General features: G+C 39.1%; 1 protein-coding gene across 4 annotated transcripts; it reads left to right on the top strand.

The window, feature by feature from the left end:
* Nucleotides 1-402: 402 nt before the first annotated feature.
* Nucleotides 403-27,577, top strand: si:ch211-214e3.5 (zinc finger protein 518A). 4 transcript variants are annotated; one of them, XM_044102005.1, is made up of 3 exons: nt 403-1,154; nt 19,004-19,210; nt 21,448-27,577. In XM_044102005.1, the coding sequence occupies exon 3, from the start codon at nt 21,467-21,469 to the stop codon at nt 25,424-25,426; it is 3,960 nt and encodes a 1,319-aa protein (XP_043957940.1). In that variant the 5' UTR covers nt 403-1,154; nt 19,004-19,210; nt 21,448-21,466; the 3' UTR covers nt 25,427-27,577. The 4 variants fall into 4 exon arrangements, with proteins under 4 accessions (XP_043957940.1, XP_043957941.1, XP_043957938.1 ...); XM_044102003.1 differs by having other exon boundaries at nt 404-1,154; nt 19,004-19,235; XM_044102006.1 differs by lacking the exon at nt 19,004-19,210.
* Nucleotides 27,578-27,861: the final 284 nt, after the last annotated feature.

Genomic DNA, 27,861 nt, shown 5'->3' on the forward strand with positions numbered 1-27,861 from the left:
TCACCTGATAAGTGTACATAATTCAGAGTCCAAAGGTTTGTTTTTAATTCAAATCATTAAAAATGCTTTATTGATCCCAAGGGAGATTAAATGTATGTACCTCATATTAATTCAATAATAATAATAATAATAATAATAATAATAATAATAATAATAATAATACAGACACTTATGATTACAGTTTTTTCCTAACTACCGCAATAAAACTGCTGCAGTTTTATGTCCTTTTAAGATCCAGGAATTCATACTGGAAAGTACTACCAATTCATTTTATGAAATGCAATTTCAATAAGAACTGATTGAACCCCGAGCCATATGGTAGTTGTTTAATATGTTGTTCGCGAGGTTAATAAACTGCTTTTACAAATCACATTGTGTAATGTAAATTGCAGTACTTACAAAAACATAATAAATTTTAACAGATGAAAACAATAAGCGAGTAGAACCGTTATGTTAGAGGAGATACGCATAAAACTATCCCAGGCTTCACATTTCTTAGTACGACCGATGTGCTACGGAAACAGTTTCCATGCTTAGTTATACAACACAGACTTGGCAGAGTGCGTCCGCCATTACTGTCTGTCTCTCTACGGGTCTCTGTTTTTGATGCTCGTGTGCTCGTGCGTGAAACCGAGTTAGGCAGAAAAAGAAAACATTAATAAATTGACTTCAGGTCAATAAATACACTAGCAGATCATACAGTAACACAGACAAGATCATGTTTCCGCCATTACTAACCATTGTTTACTCCTATCTCCTGCTATACGCAGACACAAATACACACACGCACACACAGAGAGAAACAGGATGAAAGGTATTGTGCAGCAACAACGTTGTAAAGGTTTGGGTATATCTTAGTTTAAGTCATTGCTGTTGCGTTCCACTGAAAGTTGCTTTTTGTGTTTACGACGGAACAAAATTATCCTCCGTGGCACTAATTTAATGTTTGACAGTCAATGCATATTCATCCGCGACTACGTGAGTGTCAGGAGCAAAGGAGTACCCGGATGGACTGTCATGGCCGCCGTCGATGTGGTTCTTCTGAGAAGAGAGAAGGAAGGCTGATGTTTTGTTGTATGTTCCTTTCATGCTTGACCTTCTTTAACAATGCTGGACGTTGTTGAGAAACAGCCCGAGCTTCCTTCGACTTCATAGTAAGCACAAACTTATTTACTATAACTTTAGATGTACTTGCTTTGGTGAGTTCTTTTTTAGGTGTAACATAAGTGCTTTTTAAAGTCGTTAGAGTCTCAGATTATCGCAGAATGGCAGCTTGTTTCAGGAACATTGTAGAAACAGGAGCAGTGCGATAAAATGTGGTCGCATTGTTGGCTGGCTGGGTTCAGCCTGGAGTTCTCCCCCCCGTGATGCAGCTTTCATCTGAAGTTAGGTTCCTAAGGAACAAGTCCTTTGGAAAAGTGAACACCATTATGGAAATACCCAGCTATAACGCAGTGATGGAGCTTTGTATTTGTTGTCCATTTTTCTATTTAGTCACAAGTGAACAAACTGAGCTTCTGGGTTTGAGACGACACAACTTTTCCTGCTGAGCTTAATTAATGTTACTGTGAGAGGTGTGGCCGATCGTAGTCTACCTGTGGCAACCTCAGGTGTTGTCACCATTCTGCTGAATTACATACTGCTTAACCTGAGCAGGAACATAGAATAAGTTGCACATTACATGACATGAATCTGGTACAGTCTGTTCATTTCGAGCCAAAAGTCATCTCAAGGATCACTTTAGGTGTTCATCGCTGTTATTGACTATTGCATTTTGCTTGTTCAGTTAGGATGTTTTTCTGTACAAGCAAGCAAGCATATTTTTTATGTTTATAAAGTTGACTGATATTTGGAAAAGTTGTTTACTATGTTGCTTCTATTTGATTAGAAATTTTCATAGAAAATATTAAAATGTTTTATTTGCCTCTCAAGATATAGAAGTTGCATCCTAACAGTTCACAATAATGTGAACTTGAGTTGACTGTAAATTTTTTTCCTGCAGACTCTACAGCAGTGGTGTGAAACCACAGTCCTTAAGGACCGGGGTCCTGCAACTTTTAGATACCTCTGTGCACACCTGGCTTCTATGTCAGTTTGTAAGGAAAGCTCTGCAGAGTTTGACTGTATGCTAATGAGAGAGTTTTACTGTTTAACTCAAATGTGTAGGACATCTGAAAGTTCTAAGACTCTGGCTCGAGGAATGCAGCTTGAGACCACTGCTCTGCAGCATACATCAAATGCTGCTGGTCAGCATCTTTTAACCTGGTTTAACATTCATAGAAAAACAGAAACTTGGGAAGTTTGGATCAGGCATTAGTTTGACTTGAGCCCCACAATGTTAAAGTACGGTACTTTAACTTGATAAAAAATACTCCCGCCTATAGATTACTTAAATGGACAGCATCATGTAAAATGAACTTTCTTTTAACTTTACACATGTGACAGGTGTTATGTTATAACATCATTTAGTCATCAAAAACATATCTGCAGTGCTACGTTGGTGGAGTTTCAGAAAGAGCAGAAGTATTTAAAGCAGGGGTCTCAAACTCCAGTCCTCGAGGGCCACAGTCCTGCAACTTTTAGATGTGCCTCTGCTGCACCACCTGAATAGAATAATTAAGGCTCTGGAGAACTGATCTACACAAGGTGGAGGTAATTAATCTATTTCATTCCAGTGTTTTGTACCTGTGGCACATCTAAAAACTGCAGGACTGCGGCCCTCGAGGACTGGAGTTTGAGGCCCCTGATTTAAAGAGATAGAGACCCAATTTCAAGGCGATAAATTACAAAGCTAATTTGCTGTAAGTCACATTTAATATACACAGCATTTATATAACTGATCGTAGCATAGTTAGTAGATTCTGCTATAAAATGGCACAGTGCGCCTGGAAAATATATAATAAAGCTCCTTTAAGTAGTTAAAACTAATTTTATTTTTATGGGGTTGTGTTGAGACAGTTTAAGCAGTAAGTGTCTGACTTGAAACTGTCTTTGCCTCTGACAAATCTATAGGCAATTTATGACAATGCCTGGCGTTATATTGCTAATGGTGGTATTTTATGTGTTTTTAAAAAAGTGAAGAAGTCGTTTTTGTCTTTTTTTGGCTGTGTACAGGTAGGGCAGGCTGTGCCCATGTACCTTTACAATGCTGCACACCTGCACAATTTGTAGTCACATGTTATTACAATATAAAAAAAGTAAACAAAGCCTCAACATAATTAAGGAGTTAGCAAATGAGAGCATCAAGAATGTCACTGAATGCATTTGATGTATGCTTTTGTTTCCCAAGACAAAAGCTGAAAAACAAAGCCACATCATTATATTCAGTAATGCAGTGCAGTTATATTATCAAGAGGCCAGCTAGAAGCTAGCACAGTGCTAACAAAGGCAGATGGCACAACGCTACTGCCAAACCAATGGCCAGAACATACAAAATTCATGTCTAAAATAAGCTTTAAAGTCATTTTAGCTTATCACTTTGCTGTGAGCCTCATTTCCATAAAGAGAAGGAACTTGCCCCTCAATCAGACAAAGTCTTTTTGAAAATCCCTTTTTACTGGCAGAGGTTGCTGAAGCACTCCTCCTCAAGGGCTCCATGCAAACAGACTTTCCCCACTGATGTGGGAACATTCCCGAAAAAAAATTAATTGAACGAGACACTTCGAATAGGCTCTGATGCTGGGGGATAATGTAAGGAATCTTGTCTTGACTTGTCTACTTGTAACTTCGGCATAACTGAACTGGGACTCCAAAATTGCTGTGATTTTAATGGTGGATTTACAAAACTGATTAGCCAGAAGTCATAACCTTGTTTAGCAGTTCCACAGCAAGTGCTATGATTTCATAGACAAAAACCATCCATCCATCCATCCATCCATCCATCCATCCATCCATCCATCCATCCATCCATCCATCCATCCATCCATCCATCCATCCATCCATCCATCCATTTTCTATACACCTTTGTCCCTAATGGGGTCGGGAGGGTTGCTGGTGCCAATCCCCAGCTAACGTTCCGGGCGAGAGGCGGGGTCACCCTGGACAGGTCGCCAGTCTGTCGCAGTATACAAAAACCATTATAGACAATAGAGAAAAATGAGCAGAGTGAAAAATATAACTCAAAAACAAAAAGGTAGTACTCATCACTAATGATGAGTAATTAAGTATAAAAAAATCTATGCAGATCAATGGGAGAATAAATTAAATTTTTTTGCCCTCCTGTATGTACACACAAAAAAATTTAAGGGATAAAAAAGTGGATTTTGCAAGATATGTTGCCTTTCATTAAATTGAATTAAGATTAAATGAAATTGAATATGTCATTATGATTTTAAAAGTGGTGAGATTGTTTTCAACCTCACTAGTCATAATGATGCACAACAAAAAAGTCTAGTGCAACCTTTGGTTGGAAGTTAAGTAATTGTATACCTCTGTCTGAACTTGTTCAGTTGTACTTATTTGTTCAACAACTCTTAAAGTATAAATTTTCTTCATTCGCTTGCATGCACTATAGTTTTAAAGTCCATTACAGTGATAATGATAAGAATTGAGAAAAAACAGTCTAGGGGACTTATACCATGAAGACCATAGTATTTATTCACATTCTTTACTTTCGGAGGTGAGGGGTTGGTGTTACTGTGCATTTATAGTTATCAAAGGGATTTTGTTTGTCCCCCCTCCTGTGAATATCAAACAATAAAAGTGTAAAAAAATAAAGTAATAAGAGTAAACATACAGCAATAATAAACAACAATGAGCAGTGACAGTCTTAAGGAAGCAAGCATATCGCTCAGTATATTACTAAATATATATTCAACATTTAAAATGCACAGCTCTAGAGTGTTTACTGTGTGCATATAAAGTAGGGCTGTTGTAAAACAATATTCTAGTAATCGAGTACTCTATAGAATATTTTTATGATTATCCAAGGAATCAGATTTGTTGGAAGTAGTGATGGATATAAAGTCAAACAGCAGTTGGGAGGAAGACAGTCCTATAACACTCTTTTGTGCACAAAGGATGCAGTAGTTTGCATCCTTTGTGCAAACTACTGCATCCAGTTCAGCAGTAGCTTCATACATGGGATGGAAGACACTGTCTATCAGTGATATTGTTTTAGCCAGTGTCCGTCTGTCTCCCGCCATCTGCACTTTCATGCCATCCATGAAAAGATGTGGCCTTCTGGATGAACTGATCTAACCGCTTCCTCTTTGCTATAGATAAGCCGCTGCTCCCACAAAGCACACCATAGACGATGGCTCATGCCACCACAGAATCAAAGAATGTCTTCATAAGACATAAGATTTTTGTCATTATGTTTCCAGAACATAATGAAATTGGAGTGGTACCCTCAGTGATAAATGAATAAAGTCTTAATTAGTCCTTGGGGTGCAGCAGAAGGGTGTGGGTGTGACTGCAGGGGGCAGAAAGGATGTAAGGTGGACAGACCGATTTCACAGCTCTTGGGAAAAAGCTGTTTTTTAACGGTGTTGAGCACCAGGTTATTTACTGAACACAACTTGGACAGGTTCTGGATCTCCTCTCTCTACAGGGTCTCATCATTGTTTATTAGACCCACTATGGTGGTATCATCTGCAAACTTTAGAACCCTGTTCCTGGAGTGGATGGCTACACAGTCATGGGTGAACAGTGTGAAAAGAACCGGACTCAGCACACAGCCCTGCAGTGGGGCTGTATTGAGGGTCAGGGTGGATGCGTGGTCCCCTATTCTCGCCACCTGAGGCCGGTTGGTGAGAATGTCCCTGATACAAAGGCTCATTGATCTTGAAAATCCCAGGTCGTGGAGCTTCACTATCAGCTTCACCGGGATGATGGTGTTAAATGCTGAACTAAAGTCAACAAATAGGATCTAGCATAAGTGTCAGGATGCTGCAGATGTGTCAGGGCTATGTGTAGTGCAATGGAAACAGCATCCTCTGTGGACCGGTTCCTTCTATAGGCAAACTGGTGCCTAGACCAGCAGGAAGGTTATACTTGATGTGTTTTAGGATGAGCCTCTTAAAGCACTTCATAATGACTGGGGTTAGTGCAACTGGGCGGTAGTCATTTTTGTCAGTCATAGCAGATTTCTTTGGTACCAGCACAATGATGGAGGACTTAAGGCAGATGGACAGTGTTAAACTGCAGGGACAGATTGAAAATGTCTAAAAAGAAACCTGCCAACTGGTCAGCACAAGACCTCAGAGTCCTTCCCGATACCTTGTCCAGTCCTGCGGCTCTGTTGGGGTTAATCCTCTTCAGAGAGGAAGTCACCTGATTGAGCTGCAGGATTAGGGGCTGATATTGCTCCTCTAGTTGGAGGGGAGAATTGCTTTCTCTGCCACTAGTAGCATCAAATCTAAAGAAGAAACTGTTCAATTTAGAAACAGCCCTTCCATCAGGAAGAAAGGGATTCTCACTGATCAACTGGCTAGTGCTCTGTAATTTGCCATAGTCCTGAGTCCTTTCTACATATTCCATGAGTCATTGTTGTTGAACTGTTCCTCAATGCAGCTCATTGTACCTAAGTTTTGCCAGCCGTCTCTTGGGCCACCCAGGGGTGGTCCAAGAGACTTTGGAGCTACACCTGACTATTGTAGCTATGGTGAATGCTTTGAATATACAAATTGGATGTCTGATTCTTAATTTTCAGTAATTCTTCCCTGCTGTACTGCTTCAGCACTTCAGCTGTCCTACCAGATTACAAAAACTAGACTAAAAATGTTAAATAAAAGAAAACTTGAGCGCTCCGAGCTGCTGCATGTTTACATGCTGCCATAGCAACAGTGTGATGCGACCTCAGCCTTCTCAGCAGTTAGAACAGGGGTCTCAAACTCCAGTCCTCGAGGGCCACAGTCCTGCAACGTTTAAATGTGCCTCTGCTGCCCCAATTATTCTATTATTCTGAATAGATAAGGTCATTAAGGCTCTGGAGAACTGGTCTACACAAGGAGGAGGAAATTAAGCCATTTCATTCCAGTGTTTTGTACCTGTGGCTCATCTAAAAACTGCAGGACAGCGGCCCTTGAGGACTGGACTTTGAGACTCTTAAGTTAGAGCCTGCTCTGACCCTTCCTGTAAAGCACATCAGTATTATTAGTCCAGTGTAGGCGGGGTTGGTGGGTTGTCGACTAACGTAATAGTGGGGCTAACATAAGAGCGAGTGTCAGAGTGTGGAGGGAGCGAAGCTAACATGAAAGCGCAAGGGGACACGGGGGTGGGCACAGTATGTGATATTTATGGGAAAATAATAATACAAGAAAACTGCAGGAAAGTGGGGTAAACAAACGGTAGCTTCCCAGCCCAAACAGTAGATCTGCTCAAGGGCGGATCTACTGGGTTGCCACCCTTTGCCATGCCACCCTTGTTGCTACCCTAACCGGCAATTATGAATTGTAGAAACAGTCTTTGCAAATTGGACATAAGAATAAGAATCTTTTTTCCCCCAACAACATTTAATGCAACACAAAGTAACCTGACAGAATAGATTCTGATTCTGATTTATTTGTGTCCCAGATGGGCAATTGATGTTACAGGAAGCATAAAAACTAAAAGACAAAGTATAAGTTAAAAAAATAAAACAATAAAACATATCAAAAAAGACATGAAATATAAATCAATAGAGTGCAGCAGTTTATATCTTTGTCGAAAGACAGTTGCTATGAATGGCAACAATCAAGTGCAAGTCCCCTTATCTTGTCCTGCATAAAAAATAGGGAAAAATGAGAGAGGAGCATTAATGACAGAAGACGGCAGTATCGATATACTGGACTGTACATCATCCGTCATGTGCTGCACATGCACAGTTAAGCACATTGAGTTGGGAAAATTGGTGGTCGGAAAATGACAAGATCAGGCAAAGAATCTGAATAAGGGTCGCAATGCCAACACTACAACTAAATAACAAGGTCCAAGTGTATCACATTTCATAGATCAGTAAAATGTTTTAACTAAAAAAATATTTTAGAAATGGGAAGTAGGTCAGTTCTGCTAACTTGACAATTTTATCATGTACCTGTGCTGCGTAGATCGGTGTGTTTCAGATCAATTAACACTAAAATAAAGTGACCCACACACCTACTTTCTGACAGATCATCAGTAGAGCAGGTGTCTAAATTGACTAATCAATCACCGCAGGTATTCAGGTCATCACTTATTGATGATTGCACAATTAACATCAAGCATGAAAACAAACGGGCTGTTCTGTTTTTTTTTTTGTTTGTTTGTTTTCAAGCATGGTTTTTGCATAAGAAATATGTTTGTGTTTTTTTGGAGTTTACTCTGGATACACTTGAACATAAACTCTGCTCTGTGTACTTGTAGAATTGTTGTCTGTTGTCATAGCACCAAGTCTTGGTATGATAACAAGCCAAAAAGTAATTTTTTGTGGCGTAAAACTGACACAGAGAGCGGAAGCAGAACAAAAAGTGGTTTGGTGTTGTTTTCACTTGTTCTTCAGTATTATTTTTCCGTTTAATGTGGCGCACTGCAACTGCTGCAATATCTAAAAGTTCAATAACTCTCAGTCTGGACTAATTGCCTCTTTTGTCTGTAGAACATTTCAATATCCATAACAATCATCAAACAGGATGATATTTCATAACGTACAGGAGCCTGGTTTGTTAATCTTTAACAAATTAAGAGTCCTAAAGTGTCAATTAGGTAAAATTAAATTACTGACCATAAAAGAGTAATTTGTTTAGACCTGTCTTGTATCTTGACAGAACTGACGGAAACCAAACTGTTAATAGATTTATTTATATCTTGGGACACATATTTTATGTGTCAAAACATCGGCAATTTCCTCAGCTTTAATTTAAGCCATATTTTATAGAAATGGGATCATTTATTATGGAGGTGCAAGGGGATAATCAAATGTAGTCGAGTTGATCAGCATACTATGGAATATTACTGAATTCTTGAGTTACATTTGAACCAGAATAATTTTGGCGAAATTGGGCATTTTGCCTAAAATATTTCGGAATTTTTCTTCAATGGGTCAATAACAGATATTTCTTATCAATTCCAGACAATGCATTTAATTCCAGACAATACATAAATGAAGGAAACGTCCAAAAACTGTACAGACTCAGAATAAGCAGAAAAGGGGAAAATAGGCATTTTTCTAGACAAAGCTAAAATTCCTTTAATAAGGAAAGCGAGCATATTCACTTCATTTAGCAGTTTTCCCACCTTGTGCAGGTAGTTAACAATTTTACCAGTGGTGTTGAAGACAAGTTCACAAAGTGCACGCATGACATTGCAGTAAAGTGAGCTGATACTTGGAAATATGCAGTCAAACCAGCTAATGTTAGCTCTTCTTAAAGATTTGCTTCATACAGATGATTATATATGTGACATCAATTGGAAACGTTTTTTTATGCCTTTTCCTTTAAGAAACATTTACAGTCAAGGCATCCTATCCATCTGGGGCTGCCCTTTTCTTATTTGACTGTGTTTCCTATTTTTGATTGTAAAAAGATTTTTCAGAGTTTTTTAGAGCTGCAGCACCTGGTTATTGTGTTGCATGATCGGCTGGAGTCATCAAAGAATTCAAACCATCCTAGGGCTGTGTTTAATTTAGTAATCGAGTAATCTATCAATTATTCTTACAAATAATTGAGTAATCGGAAAAAAAAGTTAGAAAATATTGGTAAATCTGGCATAAGACTGGTGTTACTGGTGTCAATATCAATCCAATTCTTCATTTTTGAGCATCCCTAACAGTTACTTTTTTGTATTTGGAAAACTAACCTGTAACAATAATAGCTCACTTTCTAAGTCAACCTGAAGTAATACAAAAATCTAAAGTTGTATTCAATGTAACAATAGCAGGCTCACAAATACATTTATAAAAAATGTCTACGCTCCAGCTTTTAGTTTATTCATCTTCAGTCAGCCAATAGATGAATTCTCATCTTGCCCCATACCTGTCAAGCTTTGGGTTTGAGAATACAGGCAATGTCGCCTGGCGTTGGAGGTTTGGGATGGTGGTGGGGTGCAGGCGAACGAACAAACATAATATGTGGGGGAGGGGAGGAAATAGACCAGGGGAGTTTATACTCCCCTAGGAGTATAAATCCGGGTAGGAAAGACGAAGGAACAAATGTACAACCAGGAGATGAAAGTAAGAACGGGGGAGCAATATGGGATATTTACGGCAGCTTTGTTCGTCACACTCAGAAACTCATCTACCAGCCAGGTACCGCCACGATGATTTCCGCCACCCTTTTATTCAGACCAGGATGATATAAAATTTATTGTACGGTTCGTCCATAAAGCTACACTGACACTGTAAGCATTAACTACTCAGCCGCCCACCGTGTTCAGTCTGTCTGCTTACCTGTATAAATACTCCAGCAGCGATCTTCCCGCTATTCGCTTTGAACCAGTAGCTTCTGGAGGAAAAGGCTGCCGTACTCCAGCCATCGTGCCAGTCATTTTAAGGATGCTTATTGGTCCCCAAAACACCATGGAAACTCAGGTATTATCATAAATCAATAAAATTGGTGCGCTAAATAATAAACATAAATTAACGTAGCTTTGAGGCAAGTAAATTTTTCTTGAGGAATTTTAATAATCGAGGTACTCGAATCATTCGAGGAATCATTTCAGCCCTAAACCATCCAGCAGCAAACTGCTACCTGTGTTTTGTTTTGCCTTTTGCGGTTTATACCCTCCCCCGAAGTATTTGTTTGTTTGTTTATTTTTACATAAAACCCATAAAAACAGGAATTCAAAAAAATTAGAATACTGTGAAGAAATCAACTTACATTTTACAGGGCATGAATATTGTAAACTGGGTGCGCACAGGTTTCCACTAAGTGTCATTACCCATCCATCCATCCATCCATCCATCCATCCATCCATCCATCCATCCATTTTCTTACACCTTTCGTCCCTAATGGGGTCGGGAGGGTTGCTGGTTCCTCTCCAGCTGCGTACCGGGCGAGAGGCGGGATTCACCCCGGACAGGTCGCCAGTCTGTCGCAAGGCAACACAAAGGCATACAAGACAAACAACCATTCACACACACACACACACACACACACACACGCACACACACGCACACCCACACACACACACACACTCACACCTAGGGAGAATTTAGAGAAACCAATTAACCTGACAGTCATGTTTTTGGACTGTGGGAGGAAGCCAGAGAACCCGGAGAGAACCCACCATGCACAGGGAGAACATGCAAACTCCATGCAGAAAGACCCCCGGCTGGGAATCGAACCCAGGACCTTCTTGCTGCAAGGCAACAGCTCTACCAACTGCACCACTGTGCAGCCCAAGCAGCCCATTACATTATTTTAATTTGGTTCTTTTGTCTCAGTTCAGTTCAATATAGGGAAGACTGCAGATCTTACTGCCATCATTGATGTCCTCCCCAGGATGTGTAAGCCAGGGGCGCAACTACATATTTTTGAGGTGGATGCGAACATCTCACCGGCGCCCCCTGTCCCCCACAGGACATAAACTTGGACAAGTGAGCCAAAGAGCCTCTTATGTTAGCCTGTGTCTAGAACCGCTGCAGGTCTGAGGCATTTTGTTAGCATGTTTTCTATCATTCTTCTACCTTGATAGCAAGCCTTATCCAAACTGGCAACCCACATTAATAAAATGGTGAAATAATATTGACCACAAAACACTATTTATAGAAGATATCAATATTTTTTCTACACAATCCTAACAAATGTTTTTAATGTTCTCTTCACAATATTTATTTATTTACTATTAATCTATTTGTATGATTTGTTCTTTAAATCTATATTATTTTTTGGTCTCAGGAAATGACTGAGGAATGAAGAGTCTGATGTCTGGTTCTTTAGGTTCTTTAGGTTCTGCGGTTCCTCTCCTGATCCATTCTGTCTGATATCAAACCCGCTGGCTGCCACTGAATGTCACCGACACATTTATTTTAATGCCTCTATTAAACTTCACTGTGATTGTTTAGCCCGTGTCTTCCCACTACCGTCTGTATTTCTGTCAGAGGTTTTACTTTAAGGACGGTGTTTTATCGGGTGGACATTTTAAAAAGACACTGGTTGAGAGCAGCTCACTGCGGCTCCGTAATGTCCTGTCTCTAGGTAACCATGACAACAGCGTCAGTTCGTGGGGTCCTATTTAGGTCCTGCAACGACAATTTAGCTGACCTTAACATTTCCCGTGTTTTGTTTTGGTCATTATTATTACACTTATTGTTGAGATGTGTGTGATAGGTGTGTCTATCAAACATTTATAACAATACGGAATAAATCGCATCCCGTGTTGGACAACAACAACCAGCTGTCATTTTAGGCTAGCTTAAGCTAACCTGAATATTTACAACTCTCTTGTTGATACACTGACTTTACTTACCTTCTGTCTTTCAACCACTTTGAAAAGCTTTTCTTCGTCTCTCCAACATCTTTATCCTTCCCCCTCTTCTGTTTTCCGTTTTGTGCCCCGTAGTTTTTTCTGCGCTCCATCTTTAGCTCTGTGTAGTTGAGGCATTACTACAAATTTATTTAAAAAACGCGCCTCAGTGCTCGAAGGGACGCTGCCCAAGTTACCTGTATGGGTGGGGAGAGCGGCTGGCAGGAGGGGAGGGGGGCCTAATCAGTGCTGTTCTTCTGTTATTGATCATTTCATAAAAATGCTGACTAGAAAAAAAATTCATACATCGTTTTTGCGCCCCCTCTAGTTCAGCGCCCCTATGCGTTGCATACACTGCATAGCCACAGTTTGCGGCACTGGTGTAAGCCACAAATGTTCATAGTTAAGGAAACTGGATGTTCAATAGAGTGCTGTGTCTCAGCATATCATACTATGATGAGACAAAATTTACAGTAATTACATTGATTAATTAGGGACAACTATTTTTACCAAGTCAACAGTTGAAAAACAGCAGTTTTCTGCAGTTGGTTTGATGTAAGTTGTGGCTAAGACAGAGATAAGTGAGGAAACATGTCTGCACATTGTGGCTCCTCAGAACACAAGAAAACACTGTAAGGCCATATCTAACTCTCTTCTTGTACCAAAGGTCATAGTAGAAAGGATAAAAAAATTACAAGATGTTTTAAAAATCTCAGGATGTGTTAGGAAGTCAAGTGACCCCTGCACTATTAAGGTGATGGATCACTATGAAACCTTACTGAAGAATCTCAAGACAGTTCAACAAACACTGCATATTCTCTGGATTCTATCAATTTTATGTGAAAGTTGCTTCTGGGTTTTGCTCTGCTGTTTTACTTGACTACCTTATCCTGCTTTACCTGCTTTTAAGGTCTAGGAGGGGTTAAGTAGGTTCTGCACAATGTTTTTATCCTGTGCACAGTTCCGGCATTTTTACGAGGTTTTATTTTTCATGGTTTCGGGAGCTGATGGCTGGCAGAACACCGCCATCACTTCCCTGTTGTCGGACAGTGACATCTGCCTCAATCTTCTTAACTGTCTGACTAGGTCTTCAGTTCACATGCTTTGTGAATCCGGCATTACACTTTTTGCAATTCAGAGAATTTTTTGTGAAATACGTATTGCTTACAGTAATTTTGCAATAACTACAATTTTGCAAAACATTGCAAACCATTTCAGAGGTAGTTCTTATTACACAATTGTGGAAACAAAGACTTGTACAGAGCTTCGCCTTAAAGCTACAGTATGTAATTTTTATTAAAAAAGAAAATGTTTTTTACATATTTGTTAAAACTGTCACTATGTCATGACAGTATGAAACAGATCATATGAAAAAATTTAGCTCCTCTGCTTTATATCTAACATATTTTAAATTTAAATGAAGAGATGAAGTAATACAATGGCCCTTACCAAGCTCCGCCCACAACCGACCCACATGACCGCAAGTCTCACAAATAAAGCCTCGCAGCGCGTTATTCCTATGTAAACATGACTCCATTAGTGCATCATTTCTAGTGGATTTTCACAATATATCAGCTACTACGGCGGTTTTCAAAGTGTGAGGCGCGCCTCCCCTGGGGGGCGCCAGAGCACTTTAGGGGAGGCGCGGTGCGAGGGAAAAAGTAAACCGGAAAAGCTATCTGTTTGCTGTCTACTGATGTGAGAGAAACGTCTTTTACGCACACGATCAACTCTGTGGATTTAGGAAAAAGTTGGTACTGTGGGGTGCGCGTGTGGAGTGGGTATCAGTGGAAATGTTTCCCACCTTAGAGGATGTTTTGGCCAGTGATGTCAGTATGTTACTGACGTCGGACCACTTTTTTCCGTAATGAGTAATCTAACGCGTTGCTATTTCAAATCCAGTAGTCAGACTACAGTTACTTATCAAAATCACTGTGCGTTACTATCTTCTATTGTTATTTAATCGTATTTCCTCTACTCGTCTTGTCGAGTGACCGACGTCTCTATGCAACAGAAATGTAAACAATGGAGGGAGATGCGCATTTTGTTGGTGGAAAAACTGGAACTATTTTGAGTTTCTGTCGCCAAGTCCGATTATTATAAGCGGCTTTGGGCTTCATTTTTTTAAAGTCGCTTGCAGATTTAATGAGTGGCGGGTTGCGACTCTTTGGGCTCGTTTTTGAACGTGAAGTTGCTCATTTGGGCTTGGGAATAAACAGAGACTCATAATAAATCCCAGAATTTGTCCGTCATTAAGCTAGTTTTAGTCAGTCTCTCCCTGTTCATCATTTCCCGGATGATTCGTCCCGCTGTGTCTTTGTTAATGTCAAGTTAATATATTACCTCTGAAAGACGTCGAGCTTCACGTTGCGCTCCAGAAAACTGCAAACATCGAGACCAATATGAACAGCGCAATAAACGTGAAAACAGCCACGAATAAACGTGTCCGTAGTTGGCAATAATTATAATGGCAACTTAACGCCACTATAATTATTAATATTACTGTAAGTGTCACAAATCTGTGCAGCCATCTGAGCTGTGGGGCTGCAGGAGGAGCTCTGTGCGCTGCGACACCAAACGCAGGGGCGTAACGCAGAATCTGGAGGCTGGGGGGAGGGGGGGCTTTAAAATCCTACTTAGAGTTTTCCAGACAACAGTGGACCACACAAATTACTCACGTTTTTTGTACAATCTCCTCTTCAGTTCAACCTTATCAGTGGAGACACATTGTTGATGTTACCATTATAAAATAGCTGATAATTAAGTATTAGCAAAGATCAGTGTGATTTTCACAGGAGGCAGAGCGTTGTTGTTAGCAGCTGCTGAAAGTAACTAAAAGGTTACTTTTAGTGTAACTTAGTTACTTGCAAGTCAAGTAGTCAGTAATATAACTAAGTTACTTTTTCAAGGAGCAATCAGTAGTCCGATTAAAGTTACTTTTTCAAAGGGGTGGGCGGGGGGGCGGGCGCGGCAGGCATTGTGCTCCTTGGAGGGGGGCTCACCCTTTCATACTTTGAAAACCCCTGAGCTACTACAATGTCATCATCTGGGAGGAGGTTACTGGTTTCTCAGTCACAAGCTGGTTGCAAACCTGAGGCCAGCAGGTGTCAGTCAGTTATGGTAGATCTGAAAGTTGGTTTGATTACCTCAATATGAGAAGCTACAGACTGATAGGAGGAACCAAAGAGCTCTGGAAAGGTAAAGGCAAATCTTCTGAAGCTGGGATATGATTAATTTAATTTCACATAATTATCACGGTAGAAGCCATTTGTTTGTTAAAATTGAATAAAATATGGTTGTTCTATTTGATGTTTGTATAGTCACAAATGAACGAGGTAATTAGTCCAACATTTAGAAACTACAGATGCTGTAATGCGCCACAGCAAAGGTAAACAAAGGTAAAATAACCCAAACAGGTGATCAACTCAAAACCTGTACCTTTTTACTCTCTCTCTCTCTTTGTAGTTTAAGCACACCTGTTACTGTGGCAACTGCCTGCACCCCGCAAGACGGGCAAAGATTACGTTAAAAACATAATCAGTCTGTTACCATAACAAGTTTCCAGACTAGATATTTATTTCTGGATTATTAATCAGCGCTTCCCTGAACACAGCGATGGTTGATTGACCAGCTGTACTTGGTGCTAAAGTGGCTAACACGAGTAACAGTTTAGTCCAAAGCCTTTTCTGCAAAAATAATATATTTAGTGTATGTCAGATACAGTACACATTGCATATTGATCCGGTTAGCTAACGTAAGACTGTGTAGCAGACAGGCTTCAAGGTGTAGAAGTTGTATCAGTAGTGCTATTATGCTATACTTAGCTAACGGGAAGCGTGTTTGTGAGACGGCCACCCACGTGACCAAGTAGAATGGGCATCAGCCAATGAGGTCCATGACTTAAAATATATTACTGTATGTACTAGGTCAAGGGTCACCAACCTTTTTCAGACTGGGAGCTACTTCAAGGGTCCAGAGTAACACGAAGGGCTACTTGTTTGATACAGACATAAATATTCTTGGCTCAGCCTTTGTAACAATAATACATATATGTATATATGATTATATGCTGCCTGATCATATTAATGTTAGGGACTACTCACAATAGTTATCAATAATGATTTACCATGGCAGATATGGTTAATTGCTATTATGTGATCAGAAGTTCTTAGTTCAGAATTTAAGTTTGATTCCCTTTTGGAGCTTTTCTGTGTGATTCTACATTGCCCACAAGTGATTGACAGTATTGATTGTTACAGCTGTACGGACTTACAGCTGTACTGTAAATGAGTACATTGGAGTCGTACTGTAATTTAATTTTTTTAAATTAAAAAAAGAGAAGTTATTATATTTTTTATTATCCAACCCTCTTTACTACTAACAAAATTGTGGAGAGAAGAAAAAGATTTTGTGCCAAAACATGTAGCACACATCAGTGGGAGTCAAAGGGCAGCCAAAGCCTAAATCTTGTTGGTCAGTTTGCTTTTTCTGTAAGCTAAAAATGATGAGTGGAGTTTGAATCTACCAGAGTTTGAAGATCCCGCCTGACCTTTTTTGCAGTGCACGGTTCTGGCAGGTCGCCGGTTTATTAGGTTTTTTTTGTGGTTTTCGAATTTAAAAGCTGACTGGTCACCTGTTGGCTGACACCAACAGATGTCGGAAAAAAAATGTCAGACAGATTGGAAGGTATGTACAAAACTATCACTGCACCTGACCTGCAATAGAACACCTCTCCATCATGTGTGTGTCGCACAAACCTGAAACACTAAACAGCGCACCCTTTTTTTCGTTGTTTTTTTTTTTTTACACAAACGATGTTAAATTATAAAGACATGGAAGTGAAGCCTGCCCAGTAGATCCACGGAAAGAGGAGGATGTTCATTCCCAGGTTCAGGTGGTGTTAGACGTCCAAAGGAGGAGAAGGTGAAACGATAATGTTTGATTAATTGGGGAACGTTTCAACTAGATTAAATTGTTTAGCGCGACGCTCAGGAAGAGCAGCAGATGTCAGTTAAGTGGTGACCCATCAGCTCTCCAGTTCGGGAAATATCAAAGAAGCTCATAAATCGGTGACCCACCAGAACCGACAAATCAATCAAACAGCTGCAGCTGATCCAGAATGCTGCTGCTCACGTTCTCACTAAAACCAGGAAGATAGAGCACATAACACAGTTTTAAAGTCCCTCCACTGGCTCCCTGTAGCTCAAAGAATAGAGTTTTAAATACTGTTGTTAGTTTATAAATCACTGAATGGTTTAGCACCACAATACATTAAAGATCTGCTGCTGTTGTATCAACCTTCCAGACCTCTTAGGTCTTCTGGTTCTGGTTCTGGTTCTGAACCAGAACCAGAACCATAGATGCCAAATGCCGCTAAGTGGCATTTAGCATCTATGCACCAAAAATCTGGAACAAACTTCCAGAAAACTGAAAAACAGCTGAAACACTGACTTCCTTTAAATCTCAACTAAAAACCCACTTGTTTAGAGTTGTATTTGAAATGTAATCAATTGCAAATTTATTGATGGAACCTGACTTGGTGTTCTGTTTTGATTGTTGATTCTATGTCGCATTGTGTTCTTGTGTTTGATTTGGTGTAAAGCACTTTGAAATGCCTTGCTGCTGAAATGTGCTATACAAATAAAATTTGATTTGATTTGATTTGAACCGACACGGTAAAAAGCTCCACCGGTATCCAAACCACTCTTAGAACTACGAGAGGTTCAAACTCTGCTCATTCATTTTTAGCTTGCAGATAAAGCACCAAGCCGACAAATAAACAAAAGCAAACTGACCAATAAGATTTGAGCTTTGGCTGCCCACCCCCACAGACTCAGACGTGCTCTATGTACAAGATGTTTTGACACATAAGATCTTTTTTTCCTACACAATTTTGTTAATTGTAAAGAGGGTTTGATAATAAAAATTTCAGAAATTAATCTTTTCTTTTTTTGTCTTCAAGGTAAAATCTTAAGGTAGGCAGAGTGTGTGCAGCCGTACTGCTGCCCTCCAATAAAATCCTGTAGGCTTCTGCGCAGATCTGAACTTTAAAATAAATTGATTTATGCATAAAACTCTTTTCTATGGTTAAACGTTTTTTATAATTAACTTTTTTAAATTAAATCTAAATACAAACAAATGTTATTAATTCAATGTAAAAACATTAAATTCAAACATTTCTTTGGCAGCGCTTCCTTAATGACAATGGCTATTTTTAGAACTTGCTCCGTGGGCGACTGACAAGGTCCCCTTGGGTGACAGGGTGCCTGTGGGCACCGTGTTGGTGACCCCTGTACTAGGTCATCAAATCATTGTTAGTCGACAGTGTCAACAAAGTTGCCTGTAGGAATTTTTAAGGTCCAGCAGGTTGTCGGTATTCAGTGACAATATCAATGGTATCAATACTATCGTGACTCCTCTTTGACCCATCACTAGTGTTTACTATGTTGTTGCTATGTTGTTGTGCAACCCTGTAGTGTTTACTATAGGGTTGCACAATATATTGGTACTAATATCAGCATCGACTGATATGTAATTTTTTAAACATGTCAATATCAGTCAAATAAATAAAACTGGGTTGGTATGAAGAACCAATATTTATTTTCATTTGTTGCTTTTTGTTTCTGCTCATGTTTTTTTAAAGGTGTTGAAACGGTTTATCACCATTCAGTGATTAGGAGGCGATAGATGTCCTGCTCCAACCCCTCACTGTCGGATCATTCCTTCCCAAGAAACATTGGAGTCATCGTTGCTTCCTGAACTATATGGCTCAAAAAATATGGTGGCAGTTCTCCAGTAGGACCAGCTCCCTCTTTTTCACCACTCCATCTAGCTTCTTCCTTCTTCCATGGTAAATGCACGTTCTATGCAGAAAGGTAATCTATTACTCTGATTCAATGAAAAGCTTCTTGCAGTGCTTCATGTTAACAAATTTAAAATCTTCTTACTTGATGTAATAATGTTGCTAACTGAATAAGCTAAGTTTTAGCGGAACGTCTGACGTTTTACGTCGCTCACCGCCATGTTGTATGGCCACAGACCAAAACAAACTTTTTCCGGCATTTTCATTGTGTTACCGACTGCAGTGAAGTTGTTTTCAAGTTGGATATTGGATATTGGCGCTCTGCGGAGTAAGGGGCGTTTGATCCGATTTATGAAAACTAATTCCAGCCAGCTGTTCTCTAGCGCTCCCTCCTCAAGCGCTCGGAGATTCACGTAGGAACCGTTCATTTCCGAACCAAACACTCCTATAAATAAATGCCTTGTGACCAACTGATACAAAAAAGTGGTAATTCATGTTATTACATGACGCACACTGTCCTCTATTAAAATTTTAAGAGACAGACTGGCGACCTGTCCAGGGTGACCTCACCTATCGCCCGAAACGTTAGCTGGAGAGGCACCAGCACCTTCCGACCCACTAAACACAAGGGGGTAAACTCCGTGTCAAACTCCAGTCCTCAAGGGCCACTTTCCTGCAGTTTTTAGATGTGCCTAAGCTACAAAACACCGGAATGAAATGGCTTAATTACCTCCTTGTTGTGTAGATCAGTTATCCACGGCCTATTGCTTTTAGACATTCTCAAGAACATCATTTTTGGGGTTAGGGCGGTTTATTCAATGTAAAACTACCTGAAAGGATTTTCAACAGTCTTCGTCAGAATAGTGAAGAATGAACCTCAAGGATCTGAAAGGATCGTTTTGTTCATTTCTCAACATTCAACTCCCAACATGTCTGGAATCTGGTTATTTATTGCTTATACATTAATTGCGCTGTAGAATAGTTGACTAGATCAGTCAATTTTAATATTTGTGATTTTAGTGGATCTGTGTTTTCTGAAAAGTTATTTTGAGTTATCCTTAGAGCCTGAATAAGGATGTTACACATCTGTTTTATTGCTTTGAACCTCAGCACAGTAATCCAAACACAATGTAACCAGAGAACCGTAAGAATGTGAAGGGACTGGTGGTCCAGAATGTGTTTTATTTTACCACATACTGAAATATTAAGTCTCGGTTATGTTTATGGTCAAACATAAAGTATGTGACTAAATATACTTAGGTATAGGCAATAAAATGATAGCAATATATATTACAAAATAATGTTTCTTTGCTAAACAAATGAGAGAGGATAAATATAGACCTTTGATATACAGAAAAGATGAATAGCTAGTAAGAGTTGCTCCTTGCTGAACTAATCATATGAGTTGAATAAAGGCACACAGTAAGGTTCACGCAAGAGAGCACAGAAGCACCCAGATGCACTAACAGCTAAGTCTCTTATTTCAGGTAATAAGCAGGACATGACTTGGGAATAAAGAGTGTCCTAATGGAAGAAAACATAGAAGACAGTGAATTACACTGTTGACAAAAAGGAGTTATTTTGGCTATTTAAAGTCAGACAAAAACAAAGTAACATGCACTGCAAATTATGTTGAGTGTATGTTGGGAAATACTGCCGATCACTATTGTCACCCAGCGTGTGAAACTTTACAATCATAGATGAGTACAAGTGCTAAGAACACACCCTGCACTAAAATAACGCTTAAACATTGTAACATACTATATGTAATATTATTATACGCTATATATTTAATTCTTATCTTTAAAATAGTCTACAGCATCAAAAGTTAAAACTACAGCTGCTTTCAATGTTTTGATTTGTTTTTCCTTGAAATCTGCTTAAATTTGCTCTTAGAATGCAAACAATTGTTTTGGAATATTTTTTTCTTTTTATATTTCTTTATTTCATTTCTTTTAAAATATTCTTAAAGCAATATTTTAAATGGTCAAATGGGAGATTTTTATATTTTACATTTCAGTGTCTATTTTGTTTATATGAGGGACATGATCATAAACATTTATCACAGCAGAGTTTTATTGCTGGAATTTTTTTTTTTTCCAACAATTTTTGAATTATCAGGTGTGTTGTCATTCTATAACTTACATTCTTTTTCAGACAAATGGTTATATAAGTATTTATTACGGTGTTTGAATGTGAATGTTTGTATGAAGTTACACAGTACAAAATAATAATAATAATCCCTCTACTGTTTAATAGTGTGTAATGGTGTTTTTTTCTTACAGAAATTCTCCAATCTGAACTATGGAAGACTTCACACTATCCCAGGATCCAAACAAAAATTCATCAGGTGGGGAGGAAGAAAAAGATGAGGGGAAAGATTTGGTCTGCAAGCATTTCAGAGAAGTAAATGATGGGCCCCTCTTCCATAATACTGATGAATCTATCACAAAGGACAATGGAAGTGTGATTAGAAAGGATGACCAAACTGTCCAAGGCCGTTGTAAAATTCAGCAGCGCGCTGTTTTCTCTGGAAAAATTCTTAGTTTTGGATGCTCATTGTGTAAAGACAATTTGACATTTAGCCCCAATGATCTCCTTAAACATTTCCAAGCAGTTCATCAAGGATCCCTTCCCACCTACCCTTGTGACTTGTGTGATTTTGTCACAAATGAGTTTCCTGCACTTCAACGTCACCGAATTGAGCACAGGAATACTCTGGTTGCATGTGAGCTCTGCAATGACAATGTTCAGTATTCCCTGCTTTTACTTACCAGACACTACATGATGTGTCATAGTATAAACGGAGAGTTTAAATGTGACTGGTGCGAGTTTACTACTGTTGATGCAGGAACATTTGTTCAGCACATCCATCACCATAATGAGAGTCATTGGAAATGTTCAAAATGTAAACATATTAGCTTAAATGAAGAAGATCACCATAATCACATGAAAGCTCACTCTGGTCCATTTACTTTCACTTGTCCAATTTGTGGATTTGGCACAGCAGAAAGTGAGCAGCTTAAAAAGCACACAGTAGCTGTTCACAAAGAGGAGGCACAGCGAAAGAGTGCTCTAAAGGTTGCTGAAGACTGTGATTCACCAACAAATTCTTCTACAAATACAAAACTGTATAAAAAGATTGCAGTTTCACAGGAAACACAAGGGATGTCAAAATTGAACTCTCCCCCTAGAACTGTACCAAGTGAAAATGGCAGACTAACCAAACAAGAATTTCCTTTGGAGGAAATCCACCACTTTACGGATGGGACTCTCGGACGAAAGGACAACAGAAGTCGGATCTTTCATAATGCAGAACACTCGACTTCAGTCATGTTACAGGAATGTGACAATGCAAATAATTCAGACACTGGAAGTCATCCCAATGCCAATGGGCTTACTGTACTGATGGTGAAAAACAAAATCTCCCTTCCCCCTAATTGTACAACTAAAGTGATGGGATTCAAGATAGTTGATGGCAAAAAGCATTTGGTTCTCAAAGTAATACCAACAGCAAAGCAAAATATGTCTTCTCAGAGTCATTTATTAATGGATGGTGTAGGTCCTTTGGTATCAAATCCTGTGATATCAAAAACAATGGACTCCATTGAGACTGAGCAGTACTCTGAATGCAAGGGCTCCACATCAAAATGTGTAGCTGTTTCACCAAGAAACGGATCTTTGCTTCAAATGGATCGTGATGATATTATGGCAGTAAAAGTGAAGATTGAGGAGGAGGAAACCTCTGTTTGTCATCTTAATTCTACTCCGTACTCTGATAGTGAACAAATAAATCCCTCACAAAACCGGTTTTACTCGGTAGCGGGTGAAGGTCACCACAGCTGTGAGTCTGTGTGTACTGACACAGGCAAGATAGCAGAGTCTGGGAATTCAGGTGCTGCAAATTTAAAATCTGATGGAGGTACCTATGGATCTGAAATGAGTAATACTAAAATGGAATGTGAGGATATTAGTGCTAGTCAATCTCCTTTAAATGCTGCCCAGAAAACATTGCTTTCCAAAAGTGTCTGCAGAGAAACTGTGAAGAACAGCAGAACCACAGAAGAATCAATTCTAACCAATGATTTTGGCGGATTATGCAAAAAAAACAAAGACAACTTTGCTACCAACACATTCATGGAAAATGGAAGTAACATTTGTCAGCAAATTGTAAAACACATAGAATCTTCGTCTCAATTGCCAAAACCCTTTTCTTGGGAAGGCGTGGGCACAGGAAAAGGTGAACCAAAAACATCAAACAAGGAGGTGTTTACTTTTCACAACTATTCAAAGGAAATGTTAAGCTCCTCACCAGTACAGAGCAATTCCCAAAACTTGCTCTGTACTAGCGAATATTCTGAACCGACAAAAAATGCTTGGGATCCATCACAGTTTAGTTTGAGATTAACAGAGTCTACAGAACACAGTGCAGGAAATACAGATGGGGATGGGGAGGTTGATGAGTGCATAGCTGATGATAATCTTTTGAGTGAGGAAAATGGAGATTCAGTTCTTCAAGACTTTAATATCATCAAAATTGAGGAAGATGGGATCCCCATATCCACAAAACAGCCAGAAACAAAAACTAGTTTACATTCTATAGAAAGTTTTGTCAAAGAACATTCGAATGCTATCATTACTCGACAGCTTAATAGAGAAAGAACAGGACTTTCACATGCAAGAAATGTCTTTTTAAAGCAAGCTAAAAAACCTCTTCAAATTCTCCAGTTGCCTGGTGGAAAGCAACCAGTACTCGTGAGAGCAACCAACATCCAACCAACCAACAATAAATTTGCCATGCCAGTGCAAGTCACTGCCACTCCAGGTTTTAAATTCCTAACTAGTTCTCCAAATCCTCAGGTCACTTTATCTTGCATGAAACAACAGTTTAATAACCTGAGTAACACTACTGGTGTAGTGCTTACTCCAAAAGCCAACATTGTAGGTATATCAGCAGAAAATCCACAAGCCACAGAAAAGGGGACTGTTCTCTCTGCTGTACGTTCAGGTGGTAGCACCTCCTCAAATCACTACTTTATCAACAGTTCAGGTTTCAAGAGACCCGTGCTTCTTTCAAGAACACTGCATAGTCCATCAACAAATACAGCAGCAAAGGCACAACCAACATGCTACTTTGTGCAGAGGTCTATCCCATCTGCTCATAACCCAACTAAATCTAGCTTCAAATTGCCAGGTCCTCAACTCTCAGTCAACTCACAACCAGTTCTGGCAGGAACTTTTCCAGAAAAATCCAGCACTCCACAAACGGGTCGTCAGGCGTACTTGCTTCGATACGTTTCGCCTTCTAGATCAAGCCTTTTTGGAAATAAGCAAGAGGCAAAGAACAGAGCTATTTTGAGCCAGAGCAGTGAATGTCCTGGGAATAAAGTTATATTTAAAATAGTTTCGCCCACTGCTCACCTCAATACTGCTCCCACATCAAGCAAGCAACCTTTGCTTTTGGCCAGCAGACCTCAAGGGCAGTGCTTCCTAGTGTCTGCAAACAAAACTTGTCCGACATCTCAATTGATCAGTATACAAAATAATGTACATGAACATCCAAAGGAGCCTAGAGAGTCACCTTCAGTCATAAATGGAAACCTACAGCCATGTGAAGCAAATAGGCTCCTCCTTGCTCCAAGGCTTGTAAGCCAAAGGAAAAGACACAAGAAAACTTTATTTGATGAGCTCCCAGCAAGCCTGCATAAGGTTAATAGGCTCTCAAATAAGGTGCTGACTGAAAAAGACAATATTTTATGGTCGCCAGCTGGCAAAGAAGTGGAAAGGATGCTGAGACTTGCACCACACAGCACAGGACAGCAGATCAAATATCCCTGTAGAGGCCAACCTGTTGTGGTGCTTAATCATCCTGATGCTGACATTCCAGAAGTGATGAACATAATGAAGGCAGTCAACAGGTACAAAGGTGCTGTCACAAAAGTTGCTCTAAGTCAAAAGACAGTTCAAGCCCTTGCTGAGTTTAGTGGTCTTGTGAACAATTGCTCTGCATCTTCAAATGAATGTGTTTCAAGACCTAGACCTGTTCTGAGTTCTGTCCGAGAACGATTTCTCCTGAAATTAAAACTAAGAAAGAAAAACAAAAAGAAATATGAAGTAGTGAAAACTTTATCTGCATGTGGACAAGCCTCAATGGTGTTTGACTGCTGGTTTTGTGGTCGTCTTTTCAACAACCAAGAAGATTGGATTGGCCACGGCCAAAGACATCTCATGGAGGCAACAAGAGACTGGAATAAGCTCTTCTGAAAGTTTTACACCATTCAGAAATGGTTAAATGTTTTTTTTTTTCTCATAGAACTTTTGATGTAATGTAAAGATCCTAGTTTCTTTTTTCATCACTTAAATACATATTGAGTGAATTACACTTTTTTATGCATATCATGGCAAATGTAAACATGATTTTTGCCACCCATGTTAGTTTAAATGTGAAAACTGTATTTTGTAATCAGAGGTGTGGATGTGGAGTATTGACTGAAGGGGAACAATTAGACCAAATAACTCAGGTGATTTCATATTATTCTTTGTCATTTTCTGCATTGTTTATTAAACCATACTTCCTGGACATGATGTACAGCTAACTGTAAAAACATAGACAACAGTAAAAGTGACTTTACAATGTTACAAACTGTCTGAATCAGATGATGGAATTGGAGTTCTACTTTACACTTAAGAATCAGCTTGAATGCTTGTCATTTTTGAGAACCAATAGACCTGCAGTTGTTTTCTGCTACCTGTGCAAAGCGAGAAAAAAGTTGGTTCTAGTCAAATGCTCACTTCATAGAACCTGTCTCTTTTCTTGTTAGGCTTCTGTGGTGATTGGCTTCCAGGTCATATTGTAAATATGTCTTCCATTTGTACAGCGAAATGATGGGTATCTTTTGCTTTTTTTTATTCATTTTTTGTATTCAAACTCCAGTCCTCCAGTCGCTGTCCTGCAGTTTTTAGATGAGCCACAGGTACTAAACAGTGGAATGAAATGGCTTAATTTCCTCCTCCTTGTGTAGACCAGTTCTCCAGAGCCTTAATGACCTTATTATTCTATTCAGGTGGTGCAGCAGAGGCACATCTAAAAGTTGCAGGACTGTGGCCCTCGAGGACTGGAGTTTGAGGCCCCTGACCTAGTGGGTAGCCAGTTTGTACAGAAAGAGCTGCCCTATTCAAAGATGTAGATTTGACTGGAACTAAATAATTGATTTCTAAAGCTAAAGGGCCCTCAGAAAAAGCCTCAGTCTGAGTGTTCCAGTCATTCAAGCAGGTCCAATGGACATGGCAAAAGGCTGAAGTATAGCTACTGCTTGTTTTCCCAAATCTAAAAACAATGCCAGTGATCACATGGTTCTGTGGTTCTGCTGTTGGTTCCATGGAAAAGTTAATTTTATGTAGAGGGGTGTTGGCTGGATCAACCCATTTTTTATAGAAGTACAGCATGCTATGGTCTAATTATTGCACATTGTTTCTAATATGAGCAAGAGTGTATAAAAAATTATAAGCACCCACTCATGTTAATATTTTTTTAATATCAAAATGGAGCCCCTTCAACAATGTCTCGAAAGACATTTTTGTATGTTTTAACTGTTCATAATTGAATCCTGGTAACTGCTAATATTGGTAGATTGTGTGTGATGAGGACTTGGACTTTACTTAAATCTACTGTATATCTGCACATTGTCATTATGTCTCTTCTGCTTTAAACCCATTTTATGTTACATTTCACAATTTTCCTACTTCCTGGACTTTAGAGTCTCTGAATTCTTTGAGTTGAAATGATTGTAGTACATGATAGGTGGTCCATAAAACATGTTTTCTTCCCTCTTAGTATGCAAACCATTTTGAGCAACAAGCCATGCTACTGTTTTGTATTTACATAATTGTTCCATAGAAAGAAGAAAGAAACCCATTTGCTGAGCAGATACTTTGGTAAGGTTTTATGGGGTTTTTTTTGTTTTTTTTTTGTCATTGTCATTATTGCTTTAAGATTCAGCTAAACTGCAATATATCATTGGTGATTAATATTTACATTTTGATATTTTGAATTGGTCATGTTTAAGGTTTATGTGAAATTTGTATTTTTTTTAACTCAAGGGCTACAAGATAAAATGTTGCATATGAGAATATAACAGATTTTAAACAAAAGTTAGTCTTCATTAGAGATTTGATGAAGTATTTGGTCCATATTTAAATGGACTGAATAGCTTCAAATAAAAGATCTGCAGTCTTTTGTATAGACTTGAAGACACTTGTAACAGTCAGATGGATGGAATCCCCAAATTGCCTCTCATATGACTTTGCTTTGTTCTTGTCTGATTTGCAAATTTCCTATTTCTCCTCCTTCCTGGTGGCTCTTGGGCCAAAGAATTTATTTTTCAACAAATAAAAAGCATAAGTATATATTGTTAATGGTGTCTGATTTTTTGTTTTGTTAAATTTTTTGACTGATCACGGTACTGAGAAACTGAAAGCTGCTAAACATGCGATAACAGATGGTTTTTCCTCTGTATTAAAAGTATAATTTAGTTCAATATTCAAGATTAGAATTGTGCACCAGACTAATAAAAATATTTGTAATACAGAAATTTGTGCTGAATGAAAAGTGTGTTTAATACCTGTGTAAAGAATTTTTTTTCCAAAATGTACTGTCTAATTAATCTGCATCTAATGTATGAAATATGAGCAATCTTATA

The sequence above is a fragment of the Gambusia affinis genome, linkage group LG20 (assembly GCF_019740435.1).
Source record: "Gambusia affinis linkage group LG20, SWU_Gaff_1.0, whole genome shotgun sequence".
Lineage (NCBI taxonomy): Eukaryota > Metazoa > Chordata > Actinopteri > Cyprinodontiformes > Poeciliidae > Gambusia > Gambusia affinis.

Bases quoted from the DNA above. Each gene is read 5' to 3' on its own strand.
- si:ch211-214e3.5 (XM_044102005.1), top strand. From the start codon at position 21,467: ATGGAAGACTTCACACTATCCCAGGATCCAAACAAAAATTCATCAGGT.